A 13,781-nucleotide genomic window follows, 5' to 3' on the forward strand; every position below is an offset into this window, starting at 1 on the left:
TAATATGAAAAATAAATATTTCGGATAAAGATTTCTAATATTTTTTTTATAATAGTAGACAGTACAAAGTTTTTACTGATATAGTTTGTTTACTATAAACACATAGTAAATAATACTTAATAAATTAAGTTTTTGAAAGGTGCGGTGTATATATCGGAGTTACCCTATGTAATTTTTATGACATATGACTCAATAAACTGAAAGGCTTATTGCAATAATGGGACTCACAATCGAACGTGTGATACTGGAAATGTATGAATAACAAGCCCTACTACTATATTTGTCTCAAAGTTTTTTTTTAATGTGGATTAATTTACTATTACAGTACGCCCTTCAATCGCCATATGTGCTTGTAAGAAACATAAACAATTTGCAATCTATCTACATATAAATCATAATTTTTAGATATCATCCATTAAGGTGGTTCTTTAGTAAATCGAGTACCATAGAAATGTTTAATTTTTTTGTATAATGAAATTGAAGTACTGAAATTATCGGGTACAAAATTCTACGATAGGTTTACAATGAAATAAGAGAGAAAAAAATAAAAATATTAGTTTACACGCATAACTTTAGTTTATTTCAATCCTCATAAACAGAATTCAAAAAAAATAAAATAAATTAGGTTTTATTCAGCTCAAGGTACCTGTAGGACACTCAAACTAATTGCTAGATTATCAAAACTTTTTGCAGCATTGCTTATTATACTTGTATCTTCTACATAATTATTTTGATGATCCAACAAAATTATTTTTTTATTTGTATCTACCAAACTATCAAACAACACCTAAGTAAAATTCATTCTTTCCGTGTAATAATAGATAACGGCTGTCTCCTTCAAGTTTTTCTTAGAGAAAAGTTGATTCTCGATTAAGAAATATCTGTTGTTACAAGTTATAAAGTCAGAAGTTTAAAACAATGTCGTATAGCATCGCAAATTAGCACAATAAGATTTTTAGAGTGTAAATGTTATCCCATGTAGTAGAGATTTTATGACTCGCGAAAACTTTTAAATTCAGAACGCGAGAAAAGGGAAGAATCAGAGAATGCGAAGCCAATGGCGAGTATAAAACGAAATGTAGTAGTGCGAACGCAATATACGGACGATTTTGGGCATTGGGCCACGATTCTCAACGAAATAAACTAACGAGATATACTACGAGGTTGGCGACGAGGTAGATCGGTTGGAGATAAATAAATTGCAATGATGGCGCAGTCTCTTTTCTCCGTGTCGTGCTTGCGCGTACCGAAATATATCGCTCGGAATTAATAGCGCGTCGTGACGGCGCATCGCCGCGAGGGAGATTTAAATCGAACGATATATCGCCTTCTCGCGCCCTCACTGCACCGATTCTTGAAGACTTGGCGTTTTGCGAAAGCTTCAGCAGGAATACGTCACCTAGTAACATTCTAATAAGAGTCACGAAGCAATATCGTCCAATTTGGCCTAGCTCCTTTATGTCTCTATAAAATTGGTTCTTCTACGTGACATCGATTCCCGACTGTAACTTGCGAAAATAGATACATTTTGCACCAGGAAGGTTTCGAGGAAGAATAAGAATTGTTGCCTTTTTGCCGAAACGTGGCAGCATGTGAAGAAACTTACACACTGTGCCGTAATTTTTATGAAAAATTAAAATATTTGTATATTCATTTGAAATTGAATAGCGAGCACGTAGCGACGATGTTATAGGAATCCGGATACGAGAAAAGTTTTAGAGCCTCTGTGGAGTGAGAGTTCCGATTAGGTCTTTTATGCTAATGTAATTTGGAAAAGAGCGGTGTGTGGCTTTTCCATTAACATTTATCGTCCTAATTGCAGATAAATTTAGATCTATCAGAAACTCGTAAGCAAATTCACTCATTTCGAGGTTCTCCGAAAAATAAATATAATAACAAGCAGTATAAATACATTGCAGTATCATGACTATAAAGTTTAAATAGCATTGAATATAAAATTTAATATATTTCAAATATGTTTTTTAAATAATATATTTAAATGTATTTTTTATTTACTATGTAAAACATTATTATGTTTTTATATAGCAAATAAGAAAATAAATAAATGTAAAACATATTAAAATGTATCAATGTCGCTTATTAATATCATACTCTTGAAGCTACAAATTCAATGTTACAGAATATAATCTTATTGAAGCAATTACGCACTAATGGCAATAACTCTGAACAGCATTTTAAAAAGCGAGTGCAAGCTTGTGACGCACTCAATTTCGAAACTGGCAATCTCTTGAAATCGTTAACTTCTAGTTGCATCAATGTAATCTTTAATGAAAGAGTCGATGAACGAGCCATTGGAAGAACTACGTAACGCGATACGTGATACGTCCCATCCCGTGTCCTCAATTGGCGTCGCCTTTGATTTCGCTACGTCGTCGAAATCAAGATTGGATAATGATACGTGAGATCGCGTATTTTTCACTCGCGTTCACTGTATAGGGTATCTCTTGATTTAGTGACCCAATCTAATTTCTCAATTACTATTTTATTTAATCTTTCAAAGATCTCAAACCATATAGACCATAAATTTGCTGACAGACTTTGGTTTTATACAAAGAAACGTTAAATCTGTAAAAATTAAAAAAAAAATTCTAACCGCCCCCTAAACTTAAAGCGACCGTTTAAAATTCTGAAAGTGATCTAAAATATCGTGTCGACAATATATAACACCTCATACCAAATGCATGAATGCAAGAAATTACTTGTTTCATTCAATTACTTCTACGCTGTTTAATCATACTTTAATTAAACTCCTCGCACGCTCTGCCCGTGGGAAAGTTTAGAAGTTAATACCCGTAGAGACGGCGATACTTTCATATTAGCGCGGCAGTCGGCCGACTTACGAGCGCCAGTATAAAATGAGTTAATTACGTTATGGCAACGATGCGCCGCGCACATCTTCCTTCTTTCTCGTTATTTCTCGACGCGCGAAAACATCCCGCATCCAGAATTCTACGCGAGACATTTGCTTCGTGACACTGGGAATCCTTTATTTTTATATACGTTACTTTTACTTGTCCCACACCTAGTTGCTTTACGCTAATTGCTTTATTAATGACTGTTGAGAATGTTCAGCGTACTTTTAAGCACTCATGTTCCAAATGTTCGCGAACCAATGAACTGCTCCCATTTTGTAATACGCTCTCTAACTTCTGCTTGCTATATGCTTTATTTTTATACTTACATACTAACTTCTCTCTGCTTGTTTTTTATGAACGTTACGTTCCCGACCTTTTGTACGGTTTCTGTTACTATAACCATTTTTGACACTACTGTATTATTATTAATAAAAGCCTTGTGAAATACTAACATATGGATCACTACATGGTTTTTTGTATACGCCAATGCGAAAGACATCCAATTTCCATACTTAACAATGACTCTGTTGGTATTTATAATCTCTGTACACGGACATAAACAGTTGCGGTACACTATTGTTGTACACTGAAAGAAAAGATTGATGGAAAATGATATATTATTTTTAATTAGTTGCAGCAGTCAATTTTTGGTTGCGTTAGACTATCGAAATCTTATACAATGCGAATAGGTTAACATAAGCAAAAATTGACTGCTGCAACCACAAATTGGCTGCTACAGCTATGCTCTATTTTATCAACTAATTTAGCTGCAGCAGCAAATTTTTTCTTTCAGTGTAGTCTGACAGCTCGTGTTTGATAAAATCGATAATTAACTTTGGCAAATCATGCTTTTTAACCCAATTATCCATGTAATAAAACATTTGTCGGCTCGTATATTTTTCAACGATTTTCTAGACGACTTAACGTCAGAACCCGACACTGCGATAAAGTCATCTTACGAAAATCTTCTTACGCTGCGCTGGCACGAAACAGCGCTAGGCCGGGATTTCCAATTCACGGATTACTCGACACGATGAATTGGCGAACTCGAGTGGGGCCGAGAGATAAGCCGGAGCGTAAACGAGCCTGACTACTTATTCACGACTCCCGTATCTGTGTTTCAGATGATGGCGATGTCGAGGCCGTGGTACACAGGCCGCAGCAGCGGGAATAGATAAGGCAGCGAGGGGCCCGCGTGCCGAGCCAGTCATGTGCAGTGTCATGTGGCTTCTTCGGCTCCTGACGATCTACCGCTTGGCTCACCTCTCGGCATCCGGTACGCAGACAGGTGAGTACCGCAAGAAGAGAAATGAGTGCTGTCGTTGTGAATTTGCGAGCGGGCGCGATAAAATGGGGGGCGAAGCGAAGACACAAATACGAATGGATCGCTCCGTAAAATAAACAAGCGTTGCTAATTCCTAAATTATCGTTGCAATTCGACAGTTTGGCGAAATCGATTTACAGATCACACGCGAATTGTATTTATGACTTGTGCTGTGCGCGCTACTGCGATGGCGCACGTCCAAGTATTAACAACACGAATCCTTGCTTGACCTGTCAGTAACACAACGACGCAGAGTGAATTATGGTAACACAATGTCGTCCTCCATAAAGATCGTATCGAGAATTTCGAATCGTTCGACCGACGTTTAGTATGAAAAGTGTGGCACCGACCAGCTGTTCTATGACATTGCTGATCGATTATAAAACGCTGTAAAAGCTATACATCAATAAGTTATGATGCAGTTAAATAATAATAACAATAATATGTGTCTGTATAAATTGTTGAACAATAAATTAGCTAAAAATATTTAATCCTTAAACCCCACTCTTAAACACGAAATATTATAACAACATTATAGCAATATTATTTTGAAAAATATTTTGTTAAAACATTGCTATTATAAAATATTGCATCGATATTCCTATATCCTTTAAAATGAAATAGTATTGCAATATTTTGCAATATTGTTGTAATATTTAGAAAAATGTTGTAGATATATTGCTACGACGTTATTCAATAATTCAGGGAATGAGTGGAATAAAAGCACAATTCTACTTAGGCTCTTTTTCCGGAGATTAGCTTTTTTATGTAATATTGATCGTAATAGAGAAATATTGTAACATGTAACTTTTTAAAAACATTACATAAATTTAGTTGATACTATATTTGTGTATAAGAAAAAAGTAGCAAGTTATTTTCATTTTTATTAAAATCAAAATTTGGTAATTAGGCTTTTATTCCGTCCATCCCTTCAATTAATCCATTTTATTGTTAAACTGTTATTGATTAACATATCACATTCCAAAATATGCACTACGAAATTATGATCCAAAAACATTTGGGGAATTATGATTTAAAATTATGATTCAAAAAATATACTCAAAAGAGCTTGAGACTCTCTATGAGACTCGCCAACTTGACTCGCATATGCCTTCTTAGAATTCTTGTAGTAAGATTTTCTAACGTCTTATCGATGATTGTCGCTATCGTTAACTAATGACAATCAATGAAAACCGCGTTTTTTTTCTCGTAGGACGTTTGCTTCTTTGAGAAGCACATCTATCTCATGGTAAGATTGACTCGTGGCGTACTTATCTGTTGAATTATAATATTGCAATATATTATAATATTTCTTACAAAATATTAAAATTACAACATTTTAAAATATTGTTGCAATATTTCCAATAAAATATTAAAATTTTAATACTGCTGCAATTTTTATAATATTCCGTACTATTAAAATAGTGCTGCAATATTTCACGTTGTAGGAATACAAAATAATACATTGTGGTGTAGCCATGTAAATTATTTTTTAATTGAAAAAACAAGCATTAACGAGTACAATAATGTATACGTTTTTATTAATAAAAACGTTACAAACAATAGAAATACATCAGGAAAACATGATAAAGAAAACCCGGTATGCCATACCGAAAAGATATTTAAGAGTTAATCAAGAAATTGAGCTTGAGCTATTCTGTTATTCCAAGTAAGGAGGAGAGAGAGAGAGAGAGAGAGAGAGAGAGAGAGAGAGAATTGAAATCACTGACTATATCGCTACCTTACCTTAAAAGTGACACAACTAAAAGAATTACATTTTCTAGAAAAGGGAAAAGCTATTTTTTAACATGACAGAAAATTATTGAAAAAATCAAATAATATCAGCAAAAAAAACATATTTTGAACATATAAATGCCATTTTTGTCATTTTTGTTTCACAACCTTTAAAAAATATTTTTTTTATGATGATTTTAATAATTTTTTAAAATTATCTTTTTTTAAAGTATTAAGAATCTTTATTTTAGGCCGCATATATGAGAAACACAATCAATACTAAAAAAAATGCCTATTATGGTCGAAGCTGGATCTTCATTGCTTTAAATAATTCAATCTTGAATTACTAATATACATTATATATGTACTTGTATATACCATATTGTAGGTCTTTTAGAACTGTGCGCCGAATTGTTTTTCCGAACTACAAACGCAATTAAAACTACTCTAATAACTGCGAATTAAATTAACATTTTTTTTTTAATTGGAATAACGTTTCTATAATTTCTTAGAAAGTTAAATTAAAATAGCTCACTTCTAACGTTTACCTAATTTATAATAATAATTCGAAAATTGCTTTTCTTATAATAGTTATGTCACTTTTGAAGTAAAAAAACAATATTATCTTGTAATAGCTGGTACAATTTTTTTTTAATCTCTTTTATGTATAAATATATACAAATGTTATATCTAACTTTAATTTACGATTGCAGTATGGTAATAGGATACTCATTATTAAAAAATGCATGAACAAGGGACTATTACTGTTGCCGTAAATAAAATTTATTTATACGAAGAGGTGATTCTCGTGAGTCGTAACATATTTTTACAACTTTATGCTTTTTTACCCAGATATTTTCATTTCAATGTTATACGTATGTGTTATATTATAGTTTATAGTCTAAACATTTCTCACAAGTAAAACATCCGCCGCGACAATTCTTTTGTCACGGTCCAAATATTACTCGATGGAAGTGGCAGTAAGACCGCGTCGCGTCTCGTGAAGAGCTTTCCACGACATTCCTCCAAGACCATCGCAACTCATGGCATGCGATAAATCATCGTCGTACGTTGTGAATGGTCACTGAGACTCGTATCGAATGCGTCAAATATCCGACTAACGTCCATCATCAAGGGAACGATGCTTAGTCGGATCCCATAACTTCATGACTTTAATGACGATAGGGAATGCTTGCTCCATACGTATTAGCGGCGTGACATTATATTTATTGCTTGCAATCAGACCCAAATAGCCAACCAGATAACCAAATAGCCAATGCACCATCGGAATTATCAACGTCTGAGTTATGCACTATTAGATGCTTTTTATTCATACACAGGTATTATCCTTTACAGAACAAGAATTGCGCCATTATAGTGGCGCTGAAACAATGTTATATAATATTTTAAAACAAGAGATACTACGAAATAATGAATTATAATAAATCCTACTTAAAAAAAAAGCTGTAATATTAAAAAAATAAACTTTCCTTTTAAAGATTATAGTAAACCCTCGTAAATAAATTAAATTACTCAACTCATCCGGTATAATTAAATTATTGTATTTATTATTATATTATAGCTTAGATATATCTTGAAAATGTTATATGTTATAATACATTTCGTATTATAAAATATCATCTTATATATCACTCCATGTTATTCGCAAAATTCGTAATTTTCTTTAACTTACACATTAAAGATCTTGTTATGGGGTTACACATGCGTGAAGGGGTAAATGATTGGAGCTCGTATGAAATATACGAGGATCTGAAATATACGTGTCGCACACGAAAGAGCCTATCTCGTGAGACATGAGATGAATCTCCATGAAATTTAGATTACGGACGAATATAAATCCTGGATACGACAGAATGTATACCCAAGAGACGATAATAACTTCTGACTGTGTCCTCTTATTGCCTCGTAATACCACGGCACGATATGTTGTTGTGCGTCGTTTCACATTGTAACTGATTATAGAAGAATCAATCAAATATCTTACCGACAGATGACAAAGAAAACATCTGAATGCAGTATTTGTTTTAACAAAGAAGTCATTGCATACTATTTTTTAAACAAATTAAAAGTTACTTTAATTTACATCTTGTCAAGTACAATATTAGACCATAATTCTTAAACAAAAACTAAAATTACTTCTAACTTAACTAAAATCAAATTAAACAAAACTAAAACTAATTTACAGTATAAATTAATCGAGCTCTCAATATTAAAAACAATAGGCAACTAAGAGCTAATACACAATTATGATTAATGTTACAATTCTTCATTGTTCTTCACCTATACACTTATTTCTGACGTTTCGGCTGCTTTTTTCAGAATGTAAATCTTGACTTGTTAAGAAAAGCCGTTTACTGATTAAATGGAGAATTACCCTGGATGAATTAATTGCGCCTATATTCAGAATAATTGCATTTAAATTTTGGATTATTAAGCCTAATATTATACCATGAGAGAGAGAAGATAGCTGAAAAAAGCAACCGAAACATCGGAAATATATGTACAAATAAAGAATAAAGAAGAATTATAACGTACATTAATAATAACTGTGTACTAATTATTAGTTGTCTATTATTTTTGTAATATTGTTTTTAAAACTAATTCTTTAATAAATAATAAGGATTTAAATTTATATCATAAAAATATATTGTTTTACATACATACTTAAAAACAGAATTAGAAAAAAACTTTATGAAAATAATTCGTTGCTCGTTATTGATATAGGATCGATTGTTTCATCTTCGGATAAACTATATAATAATTAACCTACTGAATAAACAAAATAATAAAAGAGCATAAGTAAGCTGAAGTTTACCAAAGGTAGAACAATCCAGCTTTAAAAAAGTAAATTGTTACCGTTACCATTACTCAAAACTAACGAGTTATTATAATTTCCGTTAATTTTTCACAGAATTTTGATTACTTTTGTTTTAGAGTAGCATTTAATTGAAGGACTTGCTGCAACAATAGGCTAACTTACATTTTGTAAAAACGGAAAAAATAAACTGTAAAGTTAAAGTTGGTAGAAAAAATACATTTATTTGCGCATTACTACAAGAATTTGTTCATATTGCAGCACATGTCCAAAAGTTTATTATAACAGGTTGCAGATTGTGAATAAGAAATATTATGAATAGAATGAAATTTTTCTGCATCAAATGATTACATTTGCTGAATAATAAAAAAAATATTATGACAATTGCATCGCCGCTACATTGCTTGTATATTTCAAAGAAAATTCTAGTATCCCGAGAATTATAATCCGCAAAAGTCAAATACAAATACATATACATACACCTATGAGAGCAACGAGGTAATAAAAAAACATACAGACTCCGAGAAAAGCAAATGAGTTGAAACAAATAATAGACTTTAATTCTAACTTTTTTTCTCTGATTTTTTCTTTTTATGCTGCAAAATCATTTTTCATCTTTTATAATTTTACTTTCTTCTTACATTCTTGTCGCTGATACTAACATAAGTTTTCTAAAATGAAATTCTTTTATTTATCAGAATTCTAAACGTTTCTATACATTTCTGAGCATTGCATTTTATTAATATTTATTGAAAACATATTCTATTGGATGACTAAAGAAATAAAAACATAATACATATATTTGTGGTTTATTTCTACAGTATCAGCTAAAAACAAATCCTACAAATGCAAAAGTAAAATTTTTATAATTTTTTTGCAAATTGCATAGTTTAAATAATAATAGCTTAAATAATAGTTTAAATAATTGCATAGTTTAAATAATGGATATATATTGAATTGTTTTACATATTTGTAGTTTCCTAAATTTGTTTTATTTATGTTTCTTCTTTTTTATTTTTCTCATAGTATGATTTTAAACATTAAATCAGAGAGTAAACTAGCACACCTTATTAATTGAAAGAAAACAAACTATAAACTAATCTAATTTATTTTGTATAGTATTACGTTATTGTATCAAGGTCGTGGCACACAAAAACTTAAGCAGTAAAACGTAAACAGTAAGCAAATTGACCAATAACAGTAGAAATCATAAAGCTATAACATAAGCAGTAGCAAATCCAACATGATTTTCTTACTACTAACGTTTTATTGCTTAAGTTTTTTTATGAGTCGTGGCTTTCAAATAGCTCTATTGGAGCTGAAGGCATTCCTGTATTTATAGAAAAACTCTAAAAAAATTATTATTATTATATGTTTACGTTTTACACAACAGAATAAAATATGCATATAAATTAACAAAAGTAATTTACATTGAAGAGAAGAATTTTAAAAATTCTCACATACATTTGTAAATATTTTGAACACTCCTGTGAAAGAAAAAAAATAAGAATACGTAATATCTATTGTGTCAGTTTTGAGTTTCATTTTGTCAGAAGTTTATGCTTACCTTATGAAAAAGTTAATTATTTTAAAATTGCAATATTATATAAAAGCTGCTATATTATATAATAAAAGATACTTTCTAGCTTTGTATTTATGTTTCTAAAATTTTGTCTTTAGTTTTTGTTTAAAAAATACTTATAATCCAAAAACGAAGTCATATGATAGTATCGACGATCTTTTTGTCATTATAAATTGCCGAATATTTCGATCTAATTGTAAGCGATTTTCTCTTTTTATGTTATACGACGGTTCAAATTTGTATATTATCGATAATCGTAGCTTTTGGTCAAAAATATTTTTCTTTTGAACAGTGAGCAATAATCAGCAATAGATTTTGGTAATGAGAAATCGAGGATTTATCTCATAGACACGATTTGAATTAAATGTTCTGTACTGCGATTTATAATCTGTATCAACCACCTGCGAGACATTTATTAAAGACGATATCCAATTCACTTCTAAAATATGAATTACTGCATAAACATAACAATTAGTCCAAATTTTAGGACAAATAGAAAATTCTAGCACTCATTCATTTCTATCACATATTTGGCTACATTCTGGATTACTCCCATTGTTATAATAAGCCTTTCATTTTCTATATCTAACTACTAATTGATTATAATTGCTACGTAATCAAATATAATGCTCTCTTCTTTTAAATCCCGCTTATATACATTTTGTACTCATGTGTTATAAGTGTATAAAGTAACGCTAAAATAATATGATTATATTTACTGTTATCCAAACAATATAACCACATTATCATTAACGTTACAAATAAAGAAATGTAACGTTGCTATCTATTCGTTATTGAAAAAGAGTAATTGTAATGGTGACGATGTTACAAGTAACGCGTTACATCCCCATCTTGCTTAAAAGCAAACCATTTATGTAACAAAAGCTTAAACCGCTATGTCGAAAAAGGGAGAAAGAAAGGGATTGAAAGGATAATTATATATTGTAACTAGCACGCTTTGTTATACTAAAAGGCAATGTCTAGAACCCAAACACAAAGTAAAATTTTTCGCAAATGTACGTCGTTATATAATAGTAAATCATCGTAATTGATCCATTCATCTTAGTCCACTTCTTTCATGCACTTCTTTCTGCCTCGTTTAGCGCGTGTCTTATTTCGCTACCTCGAATTAACTTACGCGATTCACTCCCGGGATTGGATCGTATAATCGTTAATAGTTTATGCAACGACGTGCTGGAGAATTTCAGAGCAATGTGGTCTCTTCTGCTAAAGACACGTTATCTCTCTCTATAAATGCGATTATTGTTCCTCGTAAGGCGGAAATGGGCTGAGAGGCCCATCTTGGTATTGTCAGATACAACAGTGCCAATGTCGGTTCGCATGATGGCGAGAACAGAACGCAGTACGCAGTTACTAGGAGACACCATTAAGACGACGATAAAAAAGTTATCACCTCTTTCTGATGTTGAATTGTTGTTTTTATAACAAATGATTTGCATCAATTATTCGCTGCTAACCAGATACAAATTACATTCTATCGGATCGGTCGTCAATTATTTTGCAATAAATTTAGGATTAACGGAAATGTCGAAGCGAAGTAATAGCATGTCGAAATATTAGCACGCCTGGTATACTCTAAATTGCAGCGAATAAATTTATTACGTATCACAAACAGGCTGGTTCATGGATATAACGCGATATTTGAATTTTGCACGTCAATGATAATAAGATTATAAGTATGAACCGTATGTGCTTTATGATCTCGTATAGCTTCCAATTAAATCAATCTTTATTAATTCTGCTACATTATTATGCATATTACACATTCTGCAACTTTGTAAAGTTACAAGGATTTTTTACGGTTAATCGTAAGAAATTATAGTAATTTCGGTATAATGCATACAACTTCGTTTTCAGTTTTAAGAAACCGAATAAGAAAATAATTAATTTGTCATTAGTGTGCCGCAAGACGGCTTGAGAAGAGAAATGGTCCAAATAAGAGAATTGTTGCGGCGAAATCCACCAATCGACGCATTTCTCTGCAGCTATAGGAGTGTCACGTCGTTCTGAGGGAAGAGAATGGATGCACCGACGTGGATGTTTGAAACGCGTGCAGAATTTCTAATCTACTTGGTACACCGCGATGTGGGCGCGTACGCAAATCATGAAAGTGACAAAGCGATCGGCACGCCGACGTGTGCGATTAATTCCCAGAGAGATCGATGCCCAGTGCAGCCCGTTGCCAGCATCGCGGAATGCTACCCGACATCCTTGTGTACAGCATGTAAATTAGATGCGTCTACGTACGTCGAACAGAACATGCCGAAAACGTGCTCACGTATTCGTTAATGATACACTAACCTGCAGCTACGGTCCATCCATCTTTTCCACGATCGTCACTGTATCATGCGTACTCTCTCTCTCTCTCTCTCTCTCTCTCTCTCTCTCTCTCTCTCTCGCTCTCGCTCTCGCTTTCTCTTCTTTTCTATTTATTTTGATTAATTAAAATGGTCACTAAAGAAAGATAATTAAATAATTAACACATATTGCAGTCAAGATTGTATAAATACAAAATTATATGTATTTATATATTTTTATAATATATGTATTACATTACTAGTTTGCATTTAATGGGATATATAGTTATTGTAACAACAGTTTTCTAAGGATTCTTAATAATTCACTTTCGTCGTTTTCACTTAATTTGAGACTATATGCGCTACATATGATTATATAATCATAGTTGCAGCGAAGTTCATTTAGCATAAGTACTATTTTATGTTTCTCTCTTTAAATATGAAAATAATGTAAGTGGCTCTATTCACTGCATATTGGAACTGGATTTTACTACGGACACTGTGTATAATTACTTTTAAATCTTAGATCTCTGGTTTGAATAGAGCCGAAACGTCCGAACGTTCTTGTTAATTTAATAAGAAAAATAGTTTGGTTCAATTAAATAGTAATTCTGGTGAAAAATAAACGAATCGGAGTTTTCTGGCTAAATCTATTAGAATTCTAGTTAAAATAATTAGAATTCTTGATATAATTATTCTGGTAAAAATAAGAATTCTAGTAGATTTTATCAGAAATATTGTATCGATTAAAATTCCGATTATCTCAACTAAAATTCTAATAAATTTAATTAGAAAATTCTGATTTATCCATTTAACCAAAATTTTTTTTCAACGTAATGTAAAAAGGAATACAGAAAGAAAAAAATTTGTTGTCAACGCAATCTTGTGCCATAACGGCAAATTCTATTTGCCAATATAGGGATCGCAAATTATTTGCAAGTGTAACAAATATTTATTCTTTTTTATATTCGCTACAAAAATTTTTTACAACAAATGCAAAATATTTGTCAAATATGCAAATTTGTTTCCTATAAACAAAAACAATTAAATTTTGCAATCTCTTTGCGTTTATAGCAAAATTATTGTTCTCTTTGAACAAATAGGTCATTTC

General features: G+C 31.6%; 1 protein-coding gene across 2 annotated transcripts in view; it reads left to right on the plus strand.

Annotated features, from left to right (window-relative positions):
- Positions 1-13,781, plus strand: part of LOC108751808 (limbic system-associated membrane protein-like) — a 178,156-nt gene that overhangs the window by 130,467 nt on the left and 33,908 nt on the right. For both annotated transcript variants that reach the window (XM_018492223.1, XM_018492224.1), the window contains exon 4: positions 4,001-4,164. In XM_018492223.1, the coding sequence (XP_018347725.1) occupies positions 4,086-4,164 (79 nt within the window). In that variant the 5' untranslated portion in view covers positions 4,001-4,085. The remainder of the gene's footprint in view (positions 1-4,000; positions 4,165-13,781) is intronic.

This window comes from Trachymyrmex septentrionalis, unplaced genomic scaffold, assembly GCF_001594115.1.
Source record: "Trachymyrmex septentrionalis isolate Tsep2-gDNA-1 unplaced genomic scaffold, Tsep1.0 scaffold52, whole genome shotgun sequence".
NCBI classification, from domain to species: domain Eukaryota; kingdom Metazoa; phylum Arthropoda; class Insecta; order Hymenoptera; family Formicidae; genus Trachymyrmex; species Trachymyrmex septentrionalis.